This window comes from Lampetra fluviatilis, chromosome 8, assembly GCF_964198595.1.
Source record: "Lampetra fluviatilis chromosome 8, kcLamFluv1.1, whole genome shotgun sequence".
Classification (NCBI taxonomy): Eukaryota; Metazoa; Chordata; class Hyperoartia; order Petromyzontiformes; family Petromyzontidae; genus Lampetra; species Lampetra fluviatilis.
This window is the reverse complement of record NC_136282.1, coordinates 12036217-12057817: the sequence shown is the minus strand read 5'-3', so window position 1 is coordinate 12057817 and position 21601 is coordinate 12036217. Positions and strand designations below refer to the sequence as shown.

The 21601-nt window shown below is 45.5% G+C and overlaps 1 protein-coding gene across 2 annotated transcripts in view; it reads right to left on the bottom strand.

Annotated features, from left to right (window-relative positions):
- Positions 1-3662: 3662 nt before the first annotated feature.
- Positions 3663-21601, bottom strand: part of PWP1 (PWP1 homolog, endonuclein) — a 42849-nt gene continuing 24910 nt past the window's right edge. For both annotated transcript variants that reach the window (XM_078859168.1, XM_078859169.1), the window contains exons 10-15: positions 8927-8988; positions 8228-8339; positions 7645-7735; positions 6933-7054; positions 5944-6049; positions 3663-4473 (exon numbers count right to left, since the gene is read on the bottom strand). In XM_078859168.1, the coding sequence (XP_078715294.1) occupies positions 4373-4473; positions 5944-6049; positions 6933-7054; positions 7645-7735; positions 8228-8339; positions 8927-8988 (594 nt within the window). In that variant the 3' untranslated portion in view covers positions 3663-4372. The remainder of the gene's footprint in view (positions 4474-5943; positions 6050-6932; positions 7055-7644; positions 7736-8227; positions 8340-8926; positions 8989-21601) is intronic.

Genomic DNA, 21601 nt, shown 5'->3' with positions numbered 1-21601 from the left:
CTGCTTGTATGTCTGTCTATAGTTTACTAGTTAGATTTGTGTTGCTCACACTTAAAATTCTAACTTAGCAAATTTTGAAACACGTAATCAACCAGGCTATGCGTTAATTGTGTGTTAACCGACTCTCTGTGTTGTATTACATCACATTTCGATATTTTGCTAGGTTATTTAATTTTCGTGTGCCTGCCTCCTAATTTTCAGGCTTGCGTGCCCGTGCCGCGTTGTCAGCTTGCTCCTCTCTCTGTGTGCCGTTGTGATGTCTGTCTGCTTGTATGTCTGTCTATAGTTTTTTTCTAGTTAGATTTTTGTTGCTATTTCTTTTATGCCTGATGATGATTGCTTGTGTTGCAATCGAAACGTCGTAATATGTTATTTTATTTTAATTTATTATTTTATTTTTAGACGTGACTTAACCGAAAAGAACCAAAGAATAATGTGCACCTAGCCTGGCACAAGCGCCGTGGTGATGTCACCGCCACTTAGTGGCGAATGGCGGTTGTTGTTGTTACTCCACTTAGCTTACCACTCCGGGTGCCATGGAATGGCTCACAACATTAAACGTACACAATGTGGCCATGATTAACACGCAGGCTTTCGCCACCGATATTTTTCGTAATAACGTGTTTTTGGGTTAGGTCTCGTAAATATAAAAATCAATGTGTCGTAAACCCACCTCCACCCGACACAGGCAATCAGTACGGTTTGTCACGCGAACCAAATAGCGCACCGGTTTGTTTGGAGTGTTGGGAGTGTAAACCCACACAGCATTTACAATTTGATTACTGTGAAGTTTTGCTGGTGTTTGCAACCAGATTCATTGTGGAAGTCGCATACCTGTCAACCCATACGGTTTACCCGTATTCTTGTACAGAGACATTGAGTGTCCAGGTCCATACGGCGTACAGCCGTTTCAAATACGGGCACACATTTGTTGGTCTATTTTGTTTGTATTTCTCCCTTGTGATGGGACTTTGTGGGATGAACGTTGAGATTTATAAGGGCACGAGGTGACCAATAAGGTCTGAATTGGTCTGTAATGAGGTAGGCAACGGATAAGGGGTTGACAGGTATGAAGTCGCCTGATGAATCTGGTTGTAATAAACCACTGAAACGTCGTTGTGGGTTTGCGACACATTTACGCGATCTCACCCTAAAAAAACCGTAATTATGAATTGTATCCCTGTTGCCTTGTTTTTCATCAAACGCCAAGAAAAAGGGGAAAAAACACACGAGGCTCGTGGCCAGGAGCGAGATGGATTTCTGCACAGCAAAGCCGTCGAGGGATGGTAATGACATTGGGAGAGGCCTTCAATCCAGCAGTGGATAGGGAATGGCTGATGATGAATGACATACACAAGTCGGGACCTGTCCGTTCTGTGGACGGGTGATAATTCTTCTGAGCTATAATCTTGAATGACACTATTGCATGGGTGCAGTAAAGCCTTGAAAGGCTTCTGTCCTGCACAACCCTGTCACTTGGGATCTCACATACAGTACTGTAATTAAGTTCATGTCAACCTATATTCTTGGTTCCTTCGGTACAGTCACGTAGAAGGAAAATAATACATTGCAACACAAGTAATCATCATCAGGTGTGAAAACCACAGCAAGAAAATTTGAAAAAAGTGGCGGTTTTATTTTTATTATTTCCCTTCTACGTGACTTTACCGAAAGAACCAAGAATATGAATCCCTGCAGTCACGAAAGCTTTAAATCGAAATTCATGTCAACCTGTTTCATTTCATGGCACGCTTTCAGTGCGTCACTCATCAAGCAGTGGATTGGCCATGGCTGATAACGATGATCTGTGCATAAGCGCGCGCCTCTTTCTCAAGCGATACGCCACTAGGGGACGGACTTGGCACCGTCATGGAAACACTGAATTTCCACAATCGTGTGTCGCTCTCCCCTTGATCACAGCATGTTCTCCAGGTCTCGTCGGGGCTCAAGACCGCGTGAGGCTCGGGTTTTATTACCCGGACAGAGGGGAGAGTTCTTTGTTCTGTCAGTGCGCGCGTCTTTTGTTGAACCGGTTCATTTCAATGTCTTCGTCTATATGTTTTACGTTGATGCACGTGTCTGTTATTTTATTATTCACTCCTATCGTTTTTTTATATTGTTCTTGTAACTTGGCGACCCGCCCGTACTGGGTGGACATGTGAAAAAGAGCTTATCATCTCATCGGATTCCTCCTGTCTAAATACAGATTCCGATTCTTCATTGTCTTCGTGTCTGTTGATCAATTCAAAAATGCCGCAAGCACGCAGGTTGCGAAGCACTGATCTAGTTCACCCAATACAGTAATTGGTGAAAGTTACACTGCACGGAGGAGGGACCGTCACATTTGGCTTATTCCACCCTGCGAGTCACTGCTGCCCTCTTCAGGAGGTATAAGCATGCACGACTGTGGAATGCAGTTACGGCGAGTTTGCGTTTTGACCTTGGTAAAAGGTTGAACAGATCTCACAAATATTACGGGATCCTGGTTCATTGACGTCAAGAGCTGACTGCCAAATTAAGTTATTACGTATATATGTACATATACAGCTGCTGGGTGGTCTCCCCAGGCCGTGTAGGCTTATTGGGGTCGATCATGAATTACCACGCTGGTCAGTGCAGGTTTAAGTAGTTTGTGGATGGTGCAACTTACAGGGTGCTTAAAAAAGATGGACCAGATTTGAAATCGCTATATCTCTGCAACCACGAAACGCCCATGAATGAAACTCGTACCACTTGAAAGGGCGGGGCATAGAGTTTCAAATGGTTACCGCTCGATGCCTCTCCCAGCGCACAAACAGCCCCTAGCCTCAGTCATTCGCAAGACGCGCTGCCTCAACGTTGGATAGGTAGCACGGGACCCCAAGACTTGGCGCTACACTCTTGGCCCCCCAAGATCCCCAGTCCATCACAGCCTGCGACTTTTTCTTGTGGGGATACGTCAAAGACCGTGTTGTTTTTGTGCCACCATCAGCGACTAATCTGGATGACCTCAAAAACAGAATCACGGCAGCGGTGACTTCAGTGTAAGACACTTTGAGAGGCGTTTGGGACGAATTCAACTATCGTCTCGATGTTGCCCGTACAGCAGGTGGAGGGCACATAGAGAATTTATAAAATGGCTAGTAAAACTTAACTCATTAAACCGTTTGTTACTTTTTTGTAATTGTAAAATGTTGCCATCGTGAAATATACTGCTTTGAAATTGGGTCCATCTTTTAGAAACACCCTGTCCTATGCATTGTTGGTACCAGAAAATAGACACGATATAGACAATTTGGATTGTTGTAGATATATTTGGTGATCTTATGTGGCTATGGCACTCTAAATTTAGAGGCTCAGGCTTTAACTGTCGTAAAGGTATATTATTCTGGTTCTATGAGCATCATTAATGGGTGGATGCTAAGAATCCTAAAGACGCTTTAGTGACCTTCAGCCAAAACACTCTTGACCAAACACTCCGTTTCACGACCCTTCCAAGAGGCTTGAGACTCGCTGTGGCTTTCCTGGATAAATGGGAGCATTGCAGTCTGCATTTGTGTCACTGTCTCAGGGCAATGCAGTGTCATTTACTACTAGAGATGTTCTGGTAAGCTTTGGTAACTCACACAACTCAAACGAGTTTCATGGACATACACGACAATCCTTTTTGATAGTTTATTTTATTGTAATATCCCCACATATAGCCGTTTGAGCCATTCAATGCACCTCCTCTTAATAAAGAAAAAAAAACAGCTTTCGAGTGGGTTAATACACGTTCCATGACACCCCTCAATTATTGTATGAGGAGCATCTCCTTGTGAATAGCTCCATATGTGAAAAACATGGACATTACATTTAAATACATTTAATAAGCCCTTTTTTTTTCAAGGGTAGGGACTGCAAGGCTATTGATCGGGAAAATGGGCATTACAAAGGTGCAAATTTAAACACTTCAACCAGTCTTATGGAAATGTAGAGAGATGGTGCTCCCCACGCTCGTTTTAGCAGTAAACTATCTCAAACATGTTTCAAATTAAAAGTCAACATTCAGCAGGGCTCTGGAAAGACGAATATATATTTTTTGTACTTTTATATGAGGCTGTAAAATGAAAAGTCTGAACCTAAACCCTGCAGGGGACCTGGATAAAGCTCCCAGTTGGTCCTCAAAGTACTTTGGCTCTATCAATGTTCAATGGTTTGAAACTTAAAAGATAAACTGCAGCTCTTTCCTACACCCGTGCACAGAGGGGGCCTCGTTGAGCACTTGTCCACAAGCACCACTCAAGAGATTTAAATTCATAGCGTGGGGTGGTGCAAGGCAAAACAAAATAACACAAACAATAAATCTTGTCGCGCTCAGAATAAGAATCCGCTCGTCCCTTGGGTCCCAGCCTCAGCTCTCCATGGGTGCAGAGTCCGAGGATGTTGAAGGAGAGGCATCCACATCTGGCTGGGACACCAACAGCCTCTCCCGGGAACCGAACGCCATTTGCACTGAAGCCGGGAAATAGAAACGTCGAGTTAATAAATCAATCAGAGCTCACAAGAGCATAAATAAACACAAGCTTACGGCCAAAGTCACTGTGAATGCAGCCGACCTCGTCCGATCTAGGAACCGAAGCTGAGTTGAGCCTGCTTTCTCGAGCGTGGATGCGAAGCCGTTTGGGAATAGCCAGGAGTAGTAGGCTTGGGCTGCGAGGTGGCTATAGGTGGCAGTGCAGCATTGGATGATTGAATATATCTGCGTGGAGCTTCGCGCTAGTTCACTTGTATACACTGGGTTTACCAATAAATAAATGCAATAAATACTCCTGTTTTCTACCACAAGCCGAACATTCAGTTATGAAAACTGGTCGAATTTCCCTGTTGAAAAAATAAAACAGTCTTCAGACTGAGGTTTTTCCTGGATAATTAAAGAGCATGATGATTGTTGTTTTAAACATAATAATATACATTGGGATCAGCAAAATTATAAATACATTGTGCAGGTTTGAATGCTTACAGAGGCGTGAACATTCAAACATTGACTTTATCATGCGGATGTACATATGAGAGGCAGTCTCAACAATGGTTGTGAGATGTTTGAAATGTCAAAGCAAACAGGCTTGTTTTGAAGTTGTGTCCCATCCCTGTGTAGTCTAGTGGCCCTATTCATCAAAGAGTAGGGCTATTTATGTTAGGGGCTACTGCTGTCTTCAAAGGGTTCTACTTACTGGTGTCATGTAAATGCAATGAAAGTAATTTTTGTTAAGGTTAAAACGTTAAAAAAAATCTCCGCCACAATTCATTCCGATTGTCAAATGCAATAAATATGTTTACACTTTCTCATACCCTCTGCTACTAGACTGACGTAGGACACTCAAACCGATGCATTTTTGTTCATTCTCCGCGATTAAATTAATAAAAATTTAAGCCCAAGAATCATATTTAATATGATGGCTTTATTGTGCAGTTATTGTTGACCAGCCAAAAAACCATTGACTTGGTGCACTTGAGAACCCGTTTGAAGCAAAGGGTTAGCTGCCCGGACACTTAGCGATGCTAGCTTGGCACTCTTGAGTTCCTTGGCCACCTCTCCATGAAGCACTTACGCACACAGAGAGAGATGGGGCTATTAGCCGATCAAGGCAATCGACCAATTATCGTAAATCACATTTCTGTGGTCAATTAATCAGGTCTATTAAAAATAGAGGCTACTCCCACATTCTGCCCTCCCAACAATCCACACCCAGCTGACACAGCTGACAATGTCATCAAGCCGCGTCCATAACCTCCCATCCAAAACAGAGGTGGGTAGTTTTCTCCCCAACCACTTTCGTTTCATCGTACGAGTAAAGCAATCTAACCGAACCTCGCTAGAGTAATCCATTAAATTAAATAACCGGAAAGCCCAGTTCGACACGCATACACTCGAGCAAATAAGAAAAAGAGAAATCCATGGCGTTATGATCCTCTGATAATCACCTGATTTCACGTTCGTGATGTCCCACACACGCAGGCCGTCCTTCTGCCCTCCGAACGCGAATGTGAAGGGGCTGTCGGGGCTGCAGCTGGCACAGTAGATGATGCCCTGGTGGACACGTGCAGACGCTTCGTTAAAAAAGGGCACCGTGGCAGTCATATCTGTCAACCCCTTATCAGTGCCTACCTCATTACAGACCAATTCAGACCTTATTGGTCACCTCGTGCCCTTATAAATCTCAACGTTCATCCTACAAAGTCCCATCACAAGGAAGAAATACAAACAAATAGACAAAAACAAATGTATGCCCTATTTTAAACGGCTGTACGCCGTATGGGTTGACAGGTATGCGACTTCCACAATGAAGCTGGTTGTAATCACCAGCAAAAGTCACAGTACTCAAATTGTAAATGTTGTAGGTTTACTCTCCAACAATCCGGTGTGCTCAAGTAGTAACTAATTGGCACGTTTTGCTCATGTGACAAATCTTACTGATTGCCTATGTCGGGTGGAGGTGGGTTTAGGACACATTGATATTTATTTATGCGATCTAACCTAAAAACACGTTATTACGAATAATATCGGTGGCGAAAGCCTGCGTGCTAATTATCGCTACAATTGTACGTTTATTGCTGTGAGCCATTGGCAGGTACACAGGTAAACCGTATGGGTTGACAAGTGTGGATATTGACTACCTCGCCTGGAGGTTGTGGGTTCGATCCCGACCCTGACACCTGCTGTATATTTGGAGTACGCATGCTCTCCTCATAGTCGCGTGTATTTTTTTCTCCGGGTCCTCCGGTTTAGCCTCCACATTTAGAAACATGCGCTTAAGAGTATTTGGCTGCTAGACATTTCCACGTGATGAGCCACTTCATTGAGCTATCATTTGTGGCCAGGTCGCTGCTGAAAAAGAGGCACATATCTGGAAAACCAAAAAACCCCGCGAGATCGTGCACGCTCGTTGCACGCGTCAATGCCAGGCCGTTACCATTTTCATGTCACGGGAGTGCACCAGGCTGGGCTTGTTGGCCAGGATGTCCCACACCTTGACGTGCTTGTCGGCAGAGGAGGTCACCAAGCAGCCCTTCACCTGCGAGCTCAGCACCAGCCCTGCGTTCCAAGGCAAACGTTGTAATTCGTATCGTTACTTCCGCCGTGCCCGTTTTGGTAAAAATAAATAAATAGCAATGTGAGACCACAACGAGAAAAGAATGGCTTTTGAGAAAAGTAACAAAAATACAATGAAACTACAACTTGTATTTATTTAGCGTGTAAGCGCGGCCGCATCTCACGACGCTTGTACAAAAACAGTGGGAATATTTATTTCGTAGCGAACCGCCAAGGAAAACACGAATGTTGGCCAGAGTTTTGTTGTTTTTATAACAGCAGAGAATGCCTCAGAATGGCTTACACAGAGCAAGTAAACCATTAGTTAATTGGTGCAGCAATAATAAAAAAATCAAGGACTCATTCTACCACCATGGCTCTACACAAAAAACCCACCTCAAGACAATAAACAATTAAAAGCAAACATCAAATATATAGGCACGTGAAGTCCTCATTAGATGTAACTGCCCGCCTAGGGAAATCTAGAGAGCTCAATAATAGCCAGCAATGATAAATTACGGCACGTGCGTGCGCGTCAAGACGCCCGTGGCCATGGCGCTGTCTGCATGCGCGTACGTCCGTGTGTTCATCACCCGTAACTGCCTCCTCGTGCGCCTGCAGGGTGAAAACGGGCTTGTCCGATCGCGCGTCCAGGCAGTACACGAAGCCGTCGTCTGTGCTGGCCTACATCACACACATCATCACTATCATTGCCATCACCGCTGCCATTATTATAGCAGCGCCATTCGTCACTGCCATTAAGCGCGGGAACGGCAAAACAAAGTGTTCCAGTCAAGGCTCGAGTCACGTCTCGTACCTCTTTTCCACTGGACAACCAAGTCACGCCGGACCAGTGCCGAGGCGGCCCGGCGCGGCTGAAGACACCCCAGATTGTTTTTCAACTGCAGAACCCGAGCCATGCTGTCTAACATCACATGCGATTATTCAAATTATTGTCCCTGGACCTGCTTGGGTCCGAGCCAAATTCAGATGTCTTGAGAGGCCAGAACTTCACGGTTTTGTTGCGGCTCAGCTTTGCAAGCAGCCAGCGGAGGACCCACCCGTACTGTGAGGCCCCCACACTGGCATGGCTTGGATGTGCCAGTGGAAAAGCGGGACGAGTGTGGGCCCACGCTGGCCCCCACGGTCGTAGCGTAAAGTGGCGTATGTTCTCACCAGGAAGTGGAACGGGGAGAAGTGGTTCCAAGTGACCCTCTCCACCTCCCCGCTGAAGCGCCACATGCGGTGGCTGTCCGACGGGCTGCGGCAATCGTACAGCACCACGGACCTTGCGCACAGCCACACAAACGTAGCCGTCACCGCCAATCGCACTCAGCACGGCTTCCAAGGACAGGATGATGACCGCCTTACACTTTAAAAGGGATGCCCATTAATCATCACCCACTATTATCAGCCGTTGTCTATCCAATGCTGGACAAAGGCATCCAAACACCGATGCCATTGATGCCACAATCCAACTCGCTAATGCACATGAACCAATTTAATCATTTAATTTTCATGGTGGACTTGTAGTTGTCATCGACATCGTCCGTCACCCATCATATGCCTTCAAACGAAAGCGATTTGTTCTACCCAACCCACTTATTTTCCTTGAGAGTCAATACGATGTCTCCTGTATGGTCTCTAATCCACGAGTTCCCACACGCCTTTTCTAAATGAAGAAACATCAGTCGCAGGGATGTCAATCCAACATTGTAGCCAAGATAGCTGAAAACAAAGCGCGATGCGATGTTTTTGTGCATGCAGTCATTGGCGACTGGGCTGAGGCCATGAACGCGTTACTCTTGAGAACTGGGTTTAGTACACCAAGTGGTTGAAAACTCGGGATTCAAACTTCCCGCTTGATTCACTCACTTGTCGTAGGAGCCAGAGATGAGCGTCTGTGCTTCAAAAGGATGCCACTCCACGGTCTGCGCCTGTAAGGCATATCACAAGGGACCACTCGATCATGAACCGCTCGCACGAGATCCCAATATGTAAGCATGCCCATTCCCACGTACGCTGATCTTTATCAACAACAAAATCTGAGTGAAATCTAGGTCGTTTCAATTTTTCCATAAAGACATGGAACATCTGCTTCCAAAACAAGCACGTATGGGGGCATACATCACTGGCTCGTTTGGAGTGGCTACTACGGTCATTACAACATATACTGATGAAATAAGTTGCTTCGGCGGTTGGGTTATGACATGGCCATATTGTGTGGGTCTAATGTGCTGGTGCAGCCCACTCAACCCTTCCTGTGATTATATCGCAAACCATGGATGTACTCATACTCTCTGGTTGTTTGGGTAAAGTCACGTAGATAAGAAAAAATAACAAAAGAAACACGACGTTTCGGTCGCAACACAAGCGTCCGTCATCAGGTGAGGATGACGGACGCTTGTATGGATTCCTGCAGTCACGAAAGCTTTAAATCAACATGGATGTACTCGCAGAACATTCTGATGGACAGCTTTGACAGGAGGGGCCCTGATGCGAACCCCCTTTTGGCATTTGCATCAGGGACTTCTCGTAAAGCCGGTCTGCTGAAACGTTCTGCGGGTGCAACCAAGGTTGCGGAGCTCACGATAAATTGTGAGTGGGCTACACTGGGCCACATCTATATTCAAGATGATGCACTTATATATAAATTGATGCTTACACACACATTGCGACGCGTGTATTGCAAGCATGTGAATTTATTTATTTTAATCGTCAATGAAACGGATGCATCGTTACATGCCTGGTCTTTAACGTTACACACCCGGAGCACCCATTCCACCAATTTTTGAGCGATCTCTACCACACACGTCGATGGCTCCAGGACATCGTGACCATAAAAAATTGGTTTTCATCCTATATATAAAAAAGAAATATCGCAAATTAAATTACTCTCCAAAAATAAACACATCCTCTGTTATCCTGAATTTGTCTCTTGGCAGCAAAGCGCACTCTGTTCTCAAATAAAATCTGAACAAACAACAGAAAGGCAACGAAATATATATTTTTTTCCACGATAAAAATATCTGACCGTTGGGCCATCCCTGGAGGGTCCCGGCACCAACTCCACCCATCACAAGAGGTCCCATCTCCCAGGGGCGTACAAACCCCAGTTTGAAAATCTCTTCCCTCAAGAGACGAGCGCTGTGTGCTCGTAAGCACGCTGTCAATTTGACGCCGCTGCAAGGCGCAGACTTGCGATGGCATGTGACAGGACCCGCAGTGTACGGGCTGGCGGCCGCCCCTCCCCCCCCTCGCCTCTCGGGATATTATTATTGTTACTACGGCATAACGTCGCACATCCAACTCGCCATGGGACAGAGGCGGATATGTGAAAAGGTCGCATATGTGAACATTTATAAAAACTGGAAGTTTATGCCACCCACGAATAGCTTAATGGATAAAAGGAGCAAGCTGCTTTAAACATGGGGGGAAATGATTGACGGGTGCTACAGAAGCGAAGTGGCTGTACATGAGGTTAGGAACATATTACGCACGTGTGAACAGGTCTACTAATGTGAACATTTACAGAAAATTACGCAAAAATATTGCTCTGGGGAAGAGCGGTTCATTGACTCGGGCGGAAATGTCGCGAGGTCCGATATGCGACGCCGTACTGCACATTATAAATCAAACCCGACCAATACAGAGCTAAAAAAATACCGAATAAGTTTACATCCACCCTATCCACTGGATGGCAGCACTCAAGCGTCGCTTCCAGAATTAAGCATTCCGCTTTGCATGGCGCACACGTACATGGGTGCTTTACAGCACGGAGGAGCACGAGCAACATGGCAGAGGCAAACTCATGCGAACGAAATATCAGCACAGGCAGGCAGAACGGGATCGGGACAGCACGGGTGTAATGCTGCACCAACGACCAAACAAACTGAATGGAAGGCATGAGCTGCAATGTACCGACAGCACAATCAGTGGGCTCATCAATATCTCACCGCGTGGCACAGCGACATTACAGTGCATGTGAAAGCGCTAAGCGAATTACGCCATGCAGATGGTAGCATCATGACCGCCAATGTCGTGACTGTCATGGTCATGTTGACAGGCCTTTGTCAATCCACTATCCGATGAAGCTCAGCCCCCCCCCAAACCCCACCCAACCCCCCCCCCCCTCACCGACAACCCATGCATCATGGGATGTTGAAGTCAGGAGCGAATGTGGACAAGAACTGGCCCAGGACCATTTTGGATATCACTCGCAACCGATGTTAGTCCTGGCCAGGAACTTAACTCTAGTCTTTGTGTTCTGAGCATGTTGTGTTAACCACCGTTTGACGCCGAAATAAATATATTTGGCTTAAATTAAGGCTTTTAAGTTGAATGAAAAAAAGATCAGGCTGGCCTTGATGTCCCAGTCCTACCAACAAGACGATAAAATCTACTGCTTTTCGTTCCACCACAAAAAAAAAACACTTGATCCAACAATAACTGGTGCAAAACACAACAAACCATCCGTCGACTATCTACAGAAAACTCGTGAAGTAACCAAAGACAGCAATGACCTTTAAAGGCAGCGTGGCACAATGTATACGCAAACCTTTCATCCACGAGGGAATTTTATTGTGCTACATATCCAACGGGAAACTGCCGCGGTCTAACGGACAGCACACAATCCAGATGTCACCGGTTTCATCTCCCGGTGTGGAAGATGAAACAATCACGCCAGTTTCTTAAATCTTCCCGCCTCTGTCCACTCCGCAGTGCAAATGAGTACACCACAGTTAGTCATCGGCAGGTCGTGCAGGGTAAAGCGTGGGTGCTCCCACCTCGTCTAAGATGTCTAGCCAGTGTGGAAGAGCAGGCAGAAATATCCTCGAGGGGAGCTTTCTAGAGCGTACTTTCGTGGAGGTCCTTCTGCCAGCAGTGTCTCGAACAATACATTGCAGGGCTGCGCCATTAACTTTTATAATTGAACATTATGGCGGGACCCCGGGGTCCTAGAAGCCCCCCGGCTCTTGCATAAACATTATATTATAATGTAAACAAAAACTTAGCTCTTTTTCACCAATGGGTGTGAAGGATGGTGTAAAGTGTTGTCTTGTTCAAAAAACTGAAAACTACTTACCTGCAGTACCTCTATTTAAATACACTATCGAAAAAATGATTGACACCCTCTGTCAATCATCGTGTTTCTCAGTGTGGATTTGTGAACACACTTTTTAAACAGTACGTAGAATAGTACGCGTTTTCAATGCGCTGTTCATATTGTAACAAGCGTTTATACCAATGTTACTCTACAGAGCAGTGGGTCGCCGCTCCTCTTATCCGCATTGATACGAGCGGTATGTGGGGACTATGGCTTAACAGCAAAAAAAACTATCTGCACAGATGCATACGGACAAGAGAAGTATTATCAAATAGGAGGAATTAACGGTGCAACGCATCTCATCTGTTCAATATCTGCAGGTAATAGGATTGTCATCGATTGATCCTGGCTGCAGATATTAATAATTAAGATAAGAGAGCAGTTTCACTGTATTATGCATACCGTTGTGACAAATAAAGGACTTAAGTCGTGTAGGCAGTTTGAGCAGCTTTGGATAAGACTTATGATCCTGCCCATAACCGAGCATGGAGTGCATTCGCTTGTTCAGCTCTTCTGTGCATTCGTCCTCGCTGCACTTGGACGACACGACAACAAAATGATCCGCGCCAGGTGTGTCGCGGCGTTTATGTGCGCGGTGGGACGGAGTCGGCAAAAATTAATTAATTACGATTTTGACTTCCGTTTATTAGGGACGCCAGGGTCCCGCCATAAGGTTCAATTATCCAAAAGCAAAAATCCTCCAAAAAACTCAAGGAAAACAAGGGCTGCAAATGCTGAATATCACGGCACTTTGCCCGGCACGCTTTCCATCTGCCTACGGTGCTTTAGACAAAAAATCCCCCAAAGGTTCGGAACAGATTGATGTTCCGTACGCGTGACCTTGCTTAGGGCAAGTTGCGCCGACAACCTCTCTATTTTTAAAATACGAACAAATAGCATTCGGTGTTCAAATGGTAGGTACGTTTAGTATCACTCGATTTGATGGTGCGATGCTAACCGCTGCTATTGCTACAACATCCGAGTGGGGGTTGGACAGGAAAAAAAAAGACAATTACAGGCACACCTGTCCCGCTATTTACGAGACGTTCCGCTTGCAGTGATAAATTACGATACACACCGTCGCAGCCGAGAGCAGCATGCAAAGGAGGCAACGCTCCCTCTCCCCCGTTGTTATTGATCAAGGCAGCGGCTGCAGCGTGCGCCCGTGCATCACGGTGTCAATTAAGGGGGCGATTTGAAACAGAAGGAACCACAAAACAACGTGCCACAACATCTATCGCGCAAGGACGCACGCAAACGGCAAAACATGCCGAAGGCCAGGCTCGCAAACATCTCCACAATCGCTGGCAGTAGCGCGTATTTCAGCAACAACAGAGCAGGCCATTATCCTCTTTAGGGAATGGTTTGGATTTTCAGTCTTGATCGTCTTGTCCCAATGGCGTTTGGGGCTGTTGGGGCCTGACAGTTTCCTTCGCCGATATCTCCTTGCAGGGCTAAATCCACGACTCTCTTGTCCGTGGCTGCATCCATCAACCGAGACGGTCTCCATCCCGTCGAGTGTTCGATGTTGCCTCTGGTTAGTACGGTTGGCTACGTACGGTGCGAAAGAAGTTCAACATACATACGTTCGACGTCCAGTTAGATCGCGAACGTCCTCTTCCCTAGGCACCTTGCAGTTGTTCCCTCCATCACTGTCCATTGCAGCCGGCTACCATTTATCCTGGTCACGTGTCTGTAATATTTCCGTTTCCTGTGCTTGACCTGTTGTCTATGCCTATTCTTTTTAGGATTTCCTTGTCATTGGGTTGCACATCTCTTGCGAATGAATGCTCAACTCTTGCCAATCGTGCAGCTCGGCAGGATGGCGACAAGCTTCGCCACCAGTGCAATTTAGGAACAAGAGGGCAGGCCACTCCTTGAAGAGAATAGCGCGGCTTGCCAGGTACGAGCCACCATTTGAAGTAAACATTTTCACGTATGGCCGTGTGATTCGGTCATTCTTTGTCGAGTAGGAATGCGCCTGACCGTGTCAGAACTCTGCAGCTAAGCGGGTTTGAGTCTGTATAGTGCTTTTGTGGGCAACCACGATGCACAACTGGTATTATATGCTATACATTGTTGGCAGCAGAGCACAGTGCAGCTAAATCTATAGTTGTATTCCCCTTCAATGTGCCTACATCTATTAACCCTGCCTTCACCAGCCATTAGATGAGAGGGCAGAGGTAGGGGACTGCATGTAGGGGAATAGAGTGCGATGTCAGGGGAGAGGTCCAATAGTTTGTGAAGGGGGAGTAGAGTGAGATGAGATTGAGGAGAGGTAGCTTCACTTTAAAAGACGTGCAGTCTCCCTGGGCTCTCGTGTGGTTATAAAGACCGCTGTCAACATTGTTCGTCACTCTCAACACAGAAAGGAGAATGGCTTTTGTATTTCACTGCAATTATTTTTTCACTGAGTGTTTCCAAAGAATTCAATTTCCCACAGCGTGAGTTGGGAACGTGGCTTATTGATGGCTCTTCAGCCGCAAACCTAACAGGGGATTATCAAACACCATGAAGAATGAAAGAAACATTGCTTTAATCTAAAGTGTGCACCAATCTAACAGTGGACTGATCATGGCTTATAATAATGGTGCATTTGTAAGTGACGTGTAATTTTTGTATATTTGGTTTCAACGAAAAAACATCCAAATTAGATGATTAGTAGTATACTTGATGGGCTTGGAACAATTTAATCGGCTAACAATTATAGAAATTGCCAAGCGTTGATTCAATAAATAATTGCCTCTTTTTATCGTCTCAATTTGATTGATTCTCATTTAGTTTTTCTCGTTTTAAAATGTTTGTTTGCAAAATTTGAATTAATGTACCAATACAATGTTATTTGCATATATTTAGCAGCCTTGATCAGCGAGTCCACCGCTCTCTCCAGATGTCGTCCATAAATTTATATTGGAGAAGCAAATGCATAAATATAAAAATTAAAGATGACCATGTCATATTTTCTGAAGACAGCCTTAAGAATAATCAGTTGCAGAAATCATAAATAATTGATTAATAAATGATTGCACCTATTCACAATATGAAAATGTACGGAACTAACTGCACATGTTTTGTGTTTTAATTGAACAGAATTAGGCTTGCAAATGTCAGGCTGACCTTCGTCTCCAATGATGTCAGCACTCAGGGCCGGAGGTCTTCGCAGACCATTCATTACCGTACGAGTCAGTACAATTACACCCGTATGCGTTTGCTTTGGCACCGCCACCCAGAATCGTGACCATTTATCAACTGGCCAAGAAGGGCGAACCATCAATTCGCATCCCTTCTACAATAGGCCCAGACAAAGGCGGCAAAGTTATTATAATGTATACAAAAAAATGGCAATGCCTCTCATCCAAAGTTAAGATGTACAATACACGCCTGCAGAGGAGAGTCACACATGACCCGCTTAACACCTATTTTCATGATAAAGTTTGTTGGGTTAGATCGCACAAATGTGTCGTAAACTCACCTCCACCCGACACAGCCAACTTGCAAGGTACGTCACGTGAACAAAATGTGCCAATATGCGACTACTTCAGCACACTGGTGTGTTAGAGAGCAAACCCACAACATTCACGATTTGAGTACGACATTGCGCTGGTGATTACAAAAAGCATTATTAGGCAATTGCCAAAATGTTGTGGGTTTGATCTCAAATACACTGAAGTAGTAATAAATCGGCACGTTTCCTTCACGTGGCATACCTTACTAATTGGCGGCTGTGTCGGGTGGAGGAGGGTTGAAGACATTTATATTGATGCGATCTAACCCAATATCGGTCGCGATAGCCGACGTTTTAAACACCTACTTTTTTCTTCTTGGTTCTTTCGGTAAAGTCACGTAGAAGCGTCTGAATGACGCTGTCTCCCCGACAGACCTGGTCTTCACCTGAGGACGGCTGCTTGCGTTGTGGCCGAAACGTCGTGAGAATTATTTTATTATGTTTCATTTTTATTATTTTATTACTTCCCTTCTACGTGACTTTACCGAAAGAACCAAGAAGATGAATCCATGCAGTCACGAAAGCTTTAAATCGAAACCTATTTTTTTATTCGCTCGCTAGCCGAGAGCATCCGCGCATGACCCGTGCCTCGTGCGCCCCCTCCAACCCGTATGCTCTGGGCCATCGCTGTCGTAATTCATCATTGCTATTTTCTTACTTTGCACGATTCACCCGCTGCCACGGAAAGCGCCGGTGTCAGGACATTTCTGCACTACTTTAATTATTCATCGGTCAAGTAAATCGCTGCGGTTTTTCCATTCTTGGGAGAAAAAAAAAGTTTATTTTATTATTATACAAACATGGAAAGTGTTAGTAGCGGTGGTTTTAAGCAGTTTTCTCTGCCACACTGGCTTTAATAGGTGCTCGCTAACGGCACATGAACCGATAGTCTGTTAAGACTATTCCGGGTTTGTTTTTTGTATTTGGTATTAGTCTTAGTTGAGATGTTGCTATAGACAAGTTGGAAACTGGCGTTTCAGCATAAGTCTATCTGCACCACTGCATCTGTACAGATACAACCTTGCATACAGATAAGTCTCGTCTCTCTACCTTGTGAATATGAAAGATCATACTGTCATGCTCAATAGAAAAAGCAATTCTGTTCACCAAAGGTTAATAACAGCCGTGCAACACGCCCTATGACCGACAACAGCACGGAGAGGCCCTTTATCCAAGAGTAAATTGACAAGGGGTTATAAATAATTATTCTAACAATTCACCCCCATCTGTAATTCAATGAACTCTCACGCTTCAGTGCTGCAATTCGATTAAGTAATCATTTAATTTGCGTCTCGTCCATACAGATTTGTTTACCCTGTTTACATACCTGTCAACCCATACAGTTTACCCGTATTGTTGTACAGGGAAATGTAGTTTTCAGGTCCATACGGCGTACAGCCGTTTCAATACGGGCACATTTTTTGTCTATTTGTTTGTGTTTCTCCCTTGTGATGGGACTTTGTAGGATGAACGTTGAGATTTATAAAGGCACGAGGTGACCAGTAAGGTCTGAATTGGTCTGTAATGAGGTAGGCACTGATAAGGGGTTGACAAGTATGTTTACCTAAATGTAACATTAGCGTATCATTTTTGTGCAATTGGCATTCATTTTAAACAATCGATTTTCACATTTTAAATGTTAGGCGCGTGTATCGCGAGCGTAAAAATCGACTGCTAATCGATAAAACGGCGGAACATTACATGGCTTGTCAATTACATCTCTGGCCTTGGCAAGCTGGTCAATTATTATAAAACTTCTCTGTAGGTGCTGGATAAACCCAAAAAGAGTTTTGCTTGGGTTAAATCGCCTAAATATAAATGTGGCATTAAACCCGTCACCACCCGACACAGCCAATTAGAAAAGTTCGTCACGTAAACAAAACATGCCAATTAGCTACTAGTTTGGCACACCGGAGCAAACCCACTCAAATTGTAAATGTTGTGGATTGACTCTCCAATACACCGGTGTGCTGTACTAGTAACTAATTGGCATGTTTGGTATACGTGACAAACCTTACTATTTGGCTGTGTCGGGTGGTGGCGGGTTGAACGACTTATTTACATTTATGCTCTCTAACCTAAAAAAAACCTCTATTTTGGATAATGTTGGTCGCGAAAGCCGACATTCTAAACTGGATAACCCTGTCCGCGAGACGTACAGCTCGTCGCGGACCTGCATCCAATTATAAAAATTTCTCAATTAAAGATTTAAAAAAATGAACGAGTCATCCTACGTTTTCTTTTACCGCTATTTCTAGAATACTGTGATAGAAGTGCTTTTGTTTTTAAACGGACATGCTCGCGTCAACAATCTCTGGGGGACCCGACGCGCCGGGGAGGACATTTGCAGCGAAGCGTTGGAAGGCGTCGACATCCCACGCTATTTTTGGGAGCGTTAAATTAAAGCCGAGATCTCTGGCCACCTGCCAATTTATTCACTGTTTTTCACACACTTCCCCGTGCCACGCTACATCATTATTCCTTTACACAGCTTATGGGCCTGCAATTATTTATTCCGCGCGGCTCCATTTCCCTATTAAACAGTTACATTTCCTTTCAGCTATATACATCGCACGACGTGCGGAATATTTCAATATCGCTCTCCAAGTGAAAAATGCAAATGAGAACACATTATATATACACACACACATACAAATACCACACAATGTAACTAGTCTGTTCAGCTATGCAATTTCAAAGGACAGAATCATTTATTATACCCGCGCAAAGGGTGGGGGGGGGGGGGGTTAAAAAAATTATATTGACCGAGAAAAGACCAAATTATGAAATTCAGCACAGCACAATGTCACCGGTAACAATAGGCAGAGCTGTGCGCGCGCACACACACATCGCGATGATTCAGAGCAATGGGGAAAACTGGCCCCTGCGCTGTCACATACTTTGTCTGTGGCTTTCATTGACTCGTATGGTCATACCCAGGGCGGCGCTCTGGGATCAGCGGTCATCAGAGTGTGGCTGCGTAGCGGTACTCTCTCGACGGATGCTTGATGGGAAAAAAATCCGCGCACCATTCGTTTCAGTTTTTCGTGAGAAATACGGCTCCTGTAGCACCGCCGTGGTGCAATGGGTAGCACGCTTAAGACTTGCAAGCCAGAGGTCGTTTGTTCGGTCCCATCTTCGAGTGCGGCGGTTGAATCAACGGTGCAAAGGATCTTAAATCCCACCTATTTCCCCCCCTCCACCCAACAGTATAAATGTGCACACGGCACTGAGTCGATCGGGCAGATGGCGTGCGGTGGAGGAAAGCGTGGGGTTTCCCGCTTATTCAAATGTGTCTGCCGAGCGTGGAAGAGTAGACCAAACTACCCTCTCGCGAAGGCCCTTCTGCCAACAGGGGTGTGAGCAAGAAATTGCAGGGCTGCATCTTTATCGATTACTGCTGGCGGTAGTGCTCATCTATACCGAGCTTCACCATTTACCACAAGAAACGTTAGTGGGGGGGGGGGGGGGGGAGACACGGGGGTTGATTCGGTTAATTGTTACAGACCTAAATTATTAATATATGAGCTCATTATTAATTTCTTAGGCATTTAAGTTTTTTTCCCACTCAATAGCAGTGTCTAGATGACAACCCCCCCCCCCATCCTTTATTCCTCATTCTCAGTCCCTTATGCGATGCGCACAAGCGGGGGTTTAAGTTTTGTAAATAAATCAAGTAAACCCAGTCGGTGTTGGCGGAGCGTGGGGATTGTGGGTAAACAGTATGCCCTTTATAAAAGGACGGGGCCATTATCCATTGTAAACTTCATCTGCAAACAATCCCCATCGACGACAATTCTGGGTGCAGCGCTCTGAAAACGCGAGCCCTGAGGAGGGTGATCCTTACTGCTTCACTGGCTCCCAAATTCATGAAATTGTCTTGGACGTTCTCAAGCAGATGAAGACTAATTAAAAATAACCAGCCATCCATAATAATTATCTCGCACAATGTGCCATTATTATTTGAATGTACATATATGTGACGAAGTGACCTGACTGAAATTAAGGAGACGACTATTACAGTGAGACGCGAAGAGAAGCACATGGGACGGAGAAGGTACGCAAGTTAATTGCCGTCATCATGCACGCAAAGTGAGTGGGCTCGGGCGGGATGACACTTCGCTGGAAGGGACGACACAGTGAGTGGTCGAGACTGGTCATGGAATGGCAGCCACAACTACCGCAAATATGGGGGGAGGCCTTCATCCAGCAGTGGACATATCATGGCTGATGATTGATGATTATGGAGGTGACCGGGTGGCTCAAGAGACCGCACCGAGCCAGCACTGCGGATAAATTATCATGGAATTTGGTTTTAAGCCACACGTACGATTAAACAGGGCTCTCAAGTGGAATGAGTAATGGTCTCGCCTCAGTCACCAATGGCTGGATGAAAAAAACCTCGTCATATTAAATTTGTTTTTACACTTAAATTAAAAAAATGGCAGCTCTGTTAATTAAAAATAATGGATCGCCTGCCATGCGTCAAACATTTCTCCAAAGCAGGGTGAATTGTGGGAAGGTGCAGCGCCTTCTTACATGCATAAAAGGTCACTTGAGATTTCAGAAGTCACGTCTGTCATATCATCTTCCATGGGTAGTTATCTTCGCACGGGGTGATGCACCGCTTAATAGCAGAACATAGTTGAATGATATAGCCTTGCACTATAAGAATGCCACCAATGCCACGAGTAGTTATTATTATTCGAGGGTTCTGAGTTGATAGTCATGTAGCGTCATTGGGATAAAACTTGGAATAAAAAAAACCGTAACAACAACAACAAAAAAATCTGCCCCAGAAGCAAGCTGTCACTGGCTAACGAGCAGCATTTGCGGTGTCTTAGCAGCGGCCAATGGCCGAGCGCCACGAAACTTGCTCGGCTCACGCTCCGACGCTGGCAGCAACTCTTTGAAAGATTTGCCGAGCAAGCAGAAAGAAAGTGACTGTGTGCGAAGTTCTGCATTGCATCGGCATAATTTACAGAAAAGCACGCGAGCGTCATTCACGGGCCCGCTCCAGGATGTGCACAAAGGAAGGTGACAATGAATCATCATCGCCTCATGCGCCTTCGAGTTTGGCCCGAGGATAAATTAAAAACTCAACACGTGAGAGTGTTTTATTAAGGCAGCGTTATTGATGCGTTCGAGTTTTTAAATTATTTGTGCTTGTGCACCCACTGCCAGCGCAGGTTCACCAAATGATTTGTTTAGATAAAAATTGTTGAACTTAGGATAATGTCCAGCTCTTTTATTATACTACTGCTGGATGAAGGTCTCGCCTCGACACTCAGTCATGGGGCTGGTCAGTGTGTCGCTGAACAGCGGAGCCAAGGATCGGTTCAGATATAGACACTCGTCGGCACTGGGGTTAGCCTTGGCCAGGAAATGAACTTTGGTGGTGTTGATAAGGATTGATGAAATCCGTCTCCAAATTTAAGTTGAAAAAAATCACCGCTGGCTGCTACAGCTCAGTCATTTCCAAACCGCCGTTTTTCTCATCGGTTCAGTAGCCCGCAGTCGAGTGTCACACATTCGGGGGCCTGAGACAAAGTGGGGCAAGATCGGCTGGGGTTGGGGAAAGGGGGACGCGCGTGTGGAACGGCACTACAATCGCACCGACAGATGCTGTCCATTACGAGCCGCTGAGTTGCAGAGCCGACGAGCCTTAGGGTGGGGCACAGACTTAACGAGCAAGGCCCTGCTCATGGCGTGCTTAACACAAAAAATGTGCACAGACTTTCCTGCCGCTCATCTCCAGGGCGCCGTTGCCGGCATTCAATTTCCCCACGCGAAGCAAAGGCGGTGGGGGAATTAAACACCGTCACGCGAATGCTCGCGCCGACACTCGTGGCGCGTCCTGCCGCCAGATCAGACGGAATTCTCAACGAGGGCACGCGGCATGATAGCGGACGCAATGAAAGTGGCGCCTTTGTGCTCG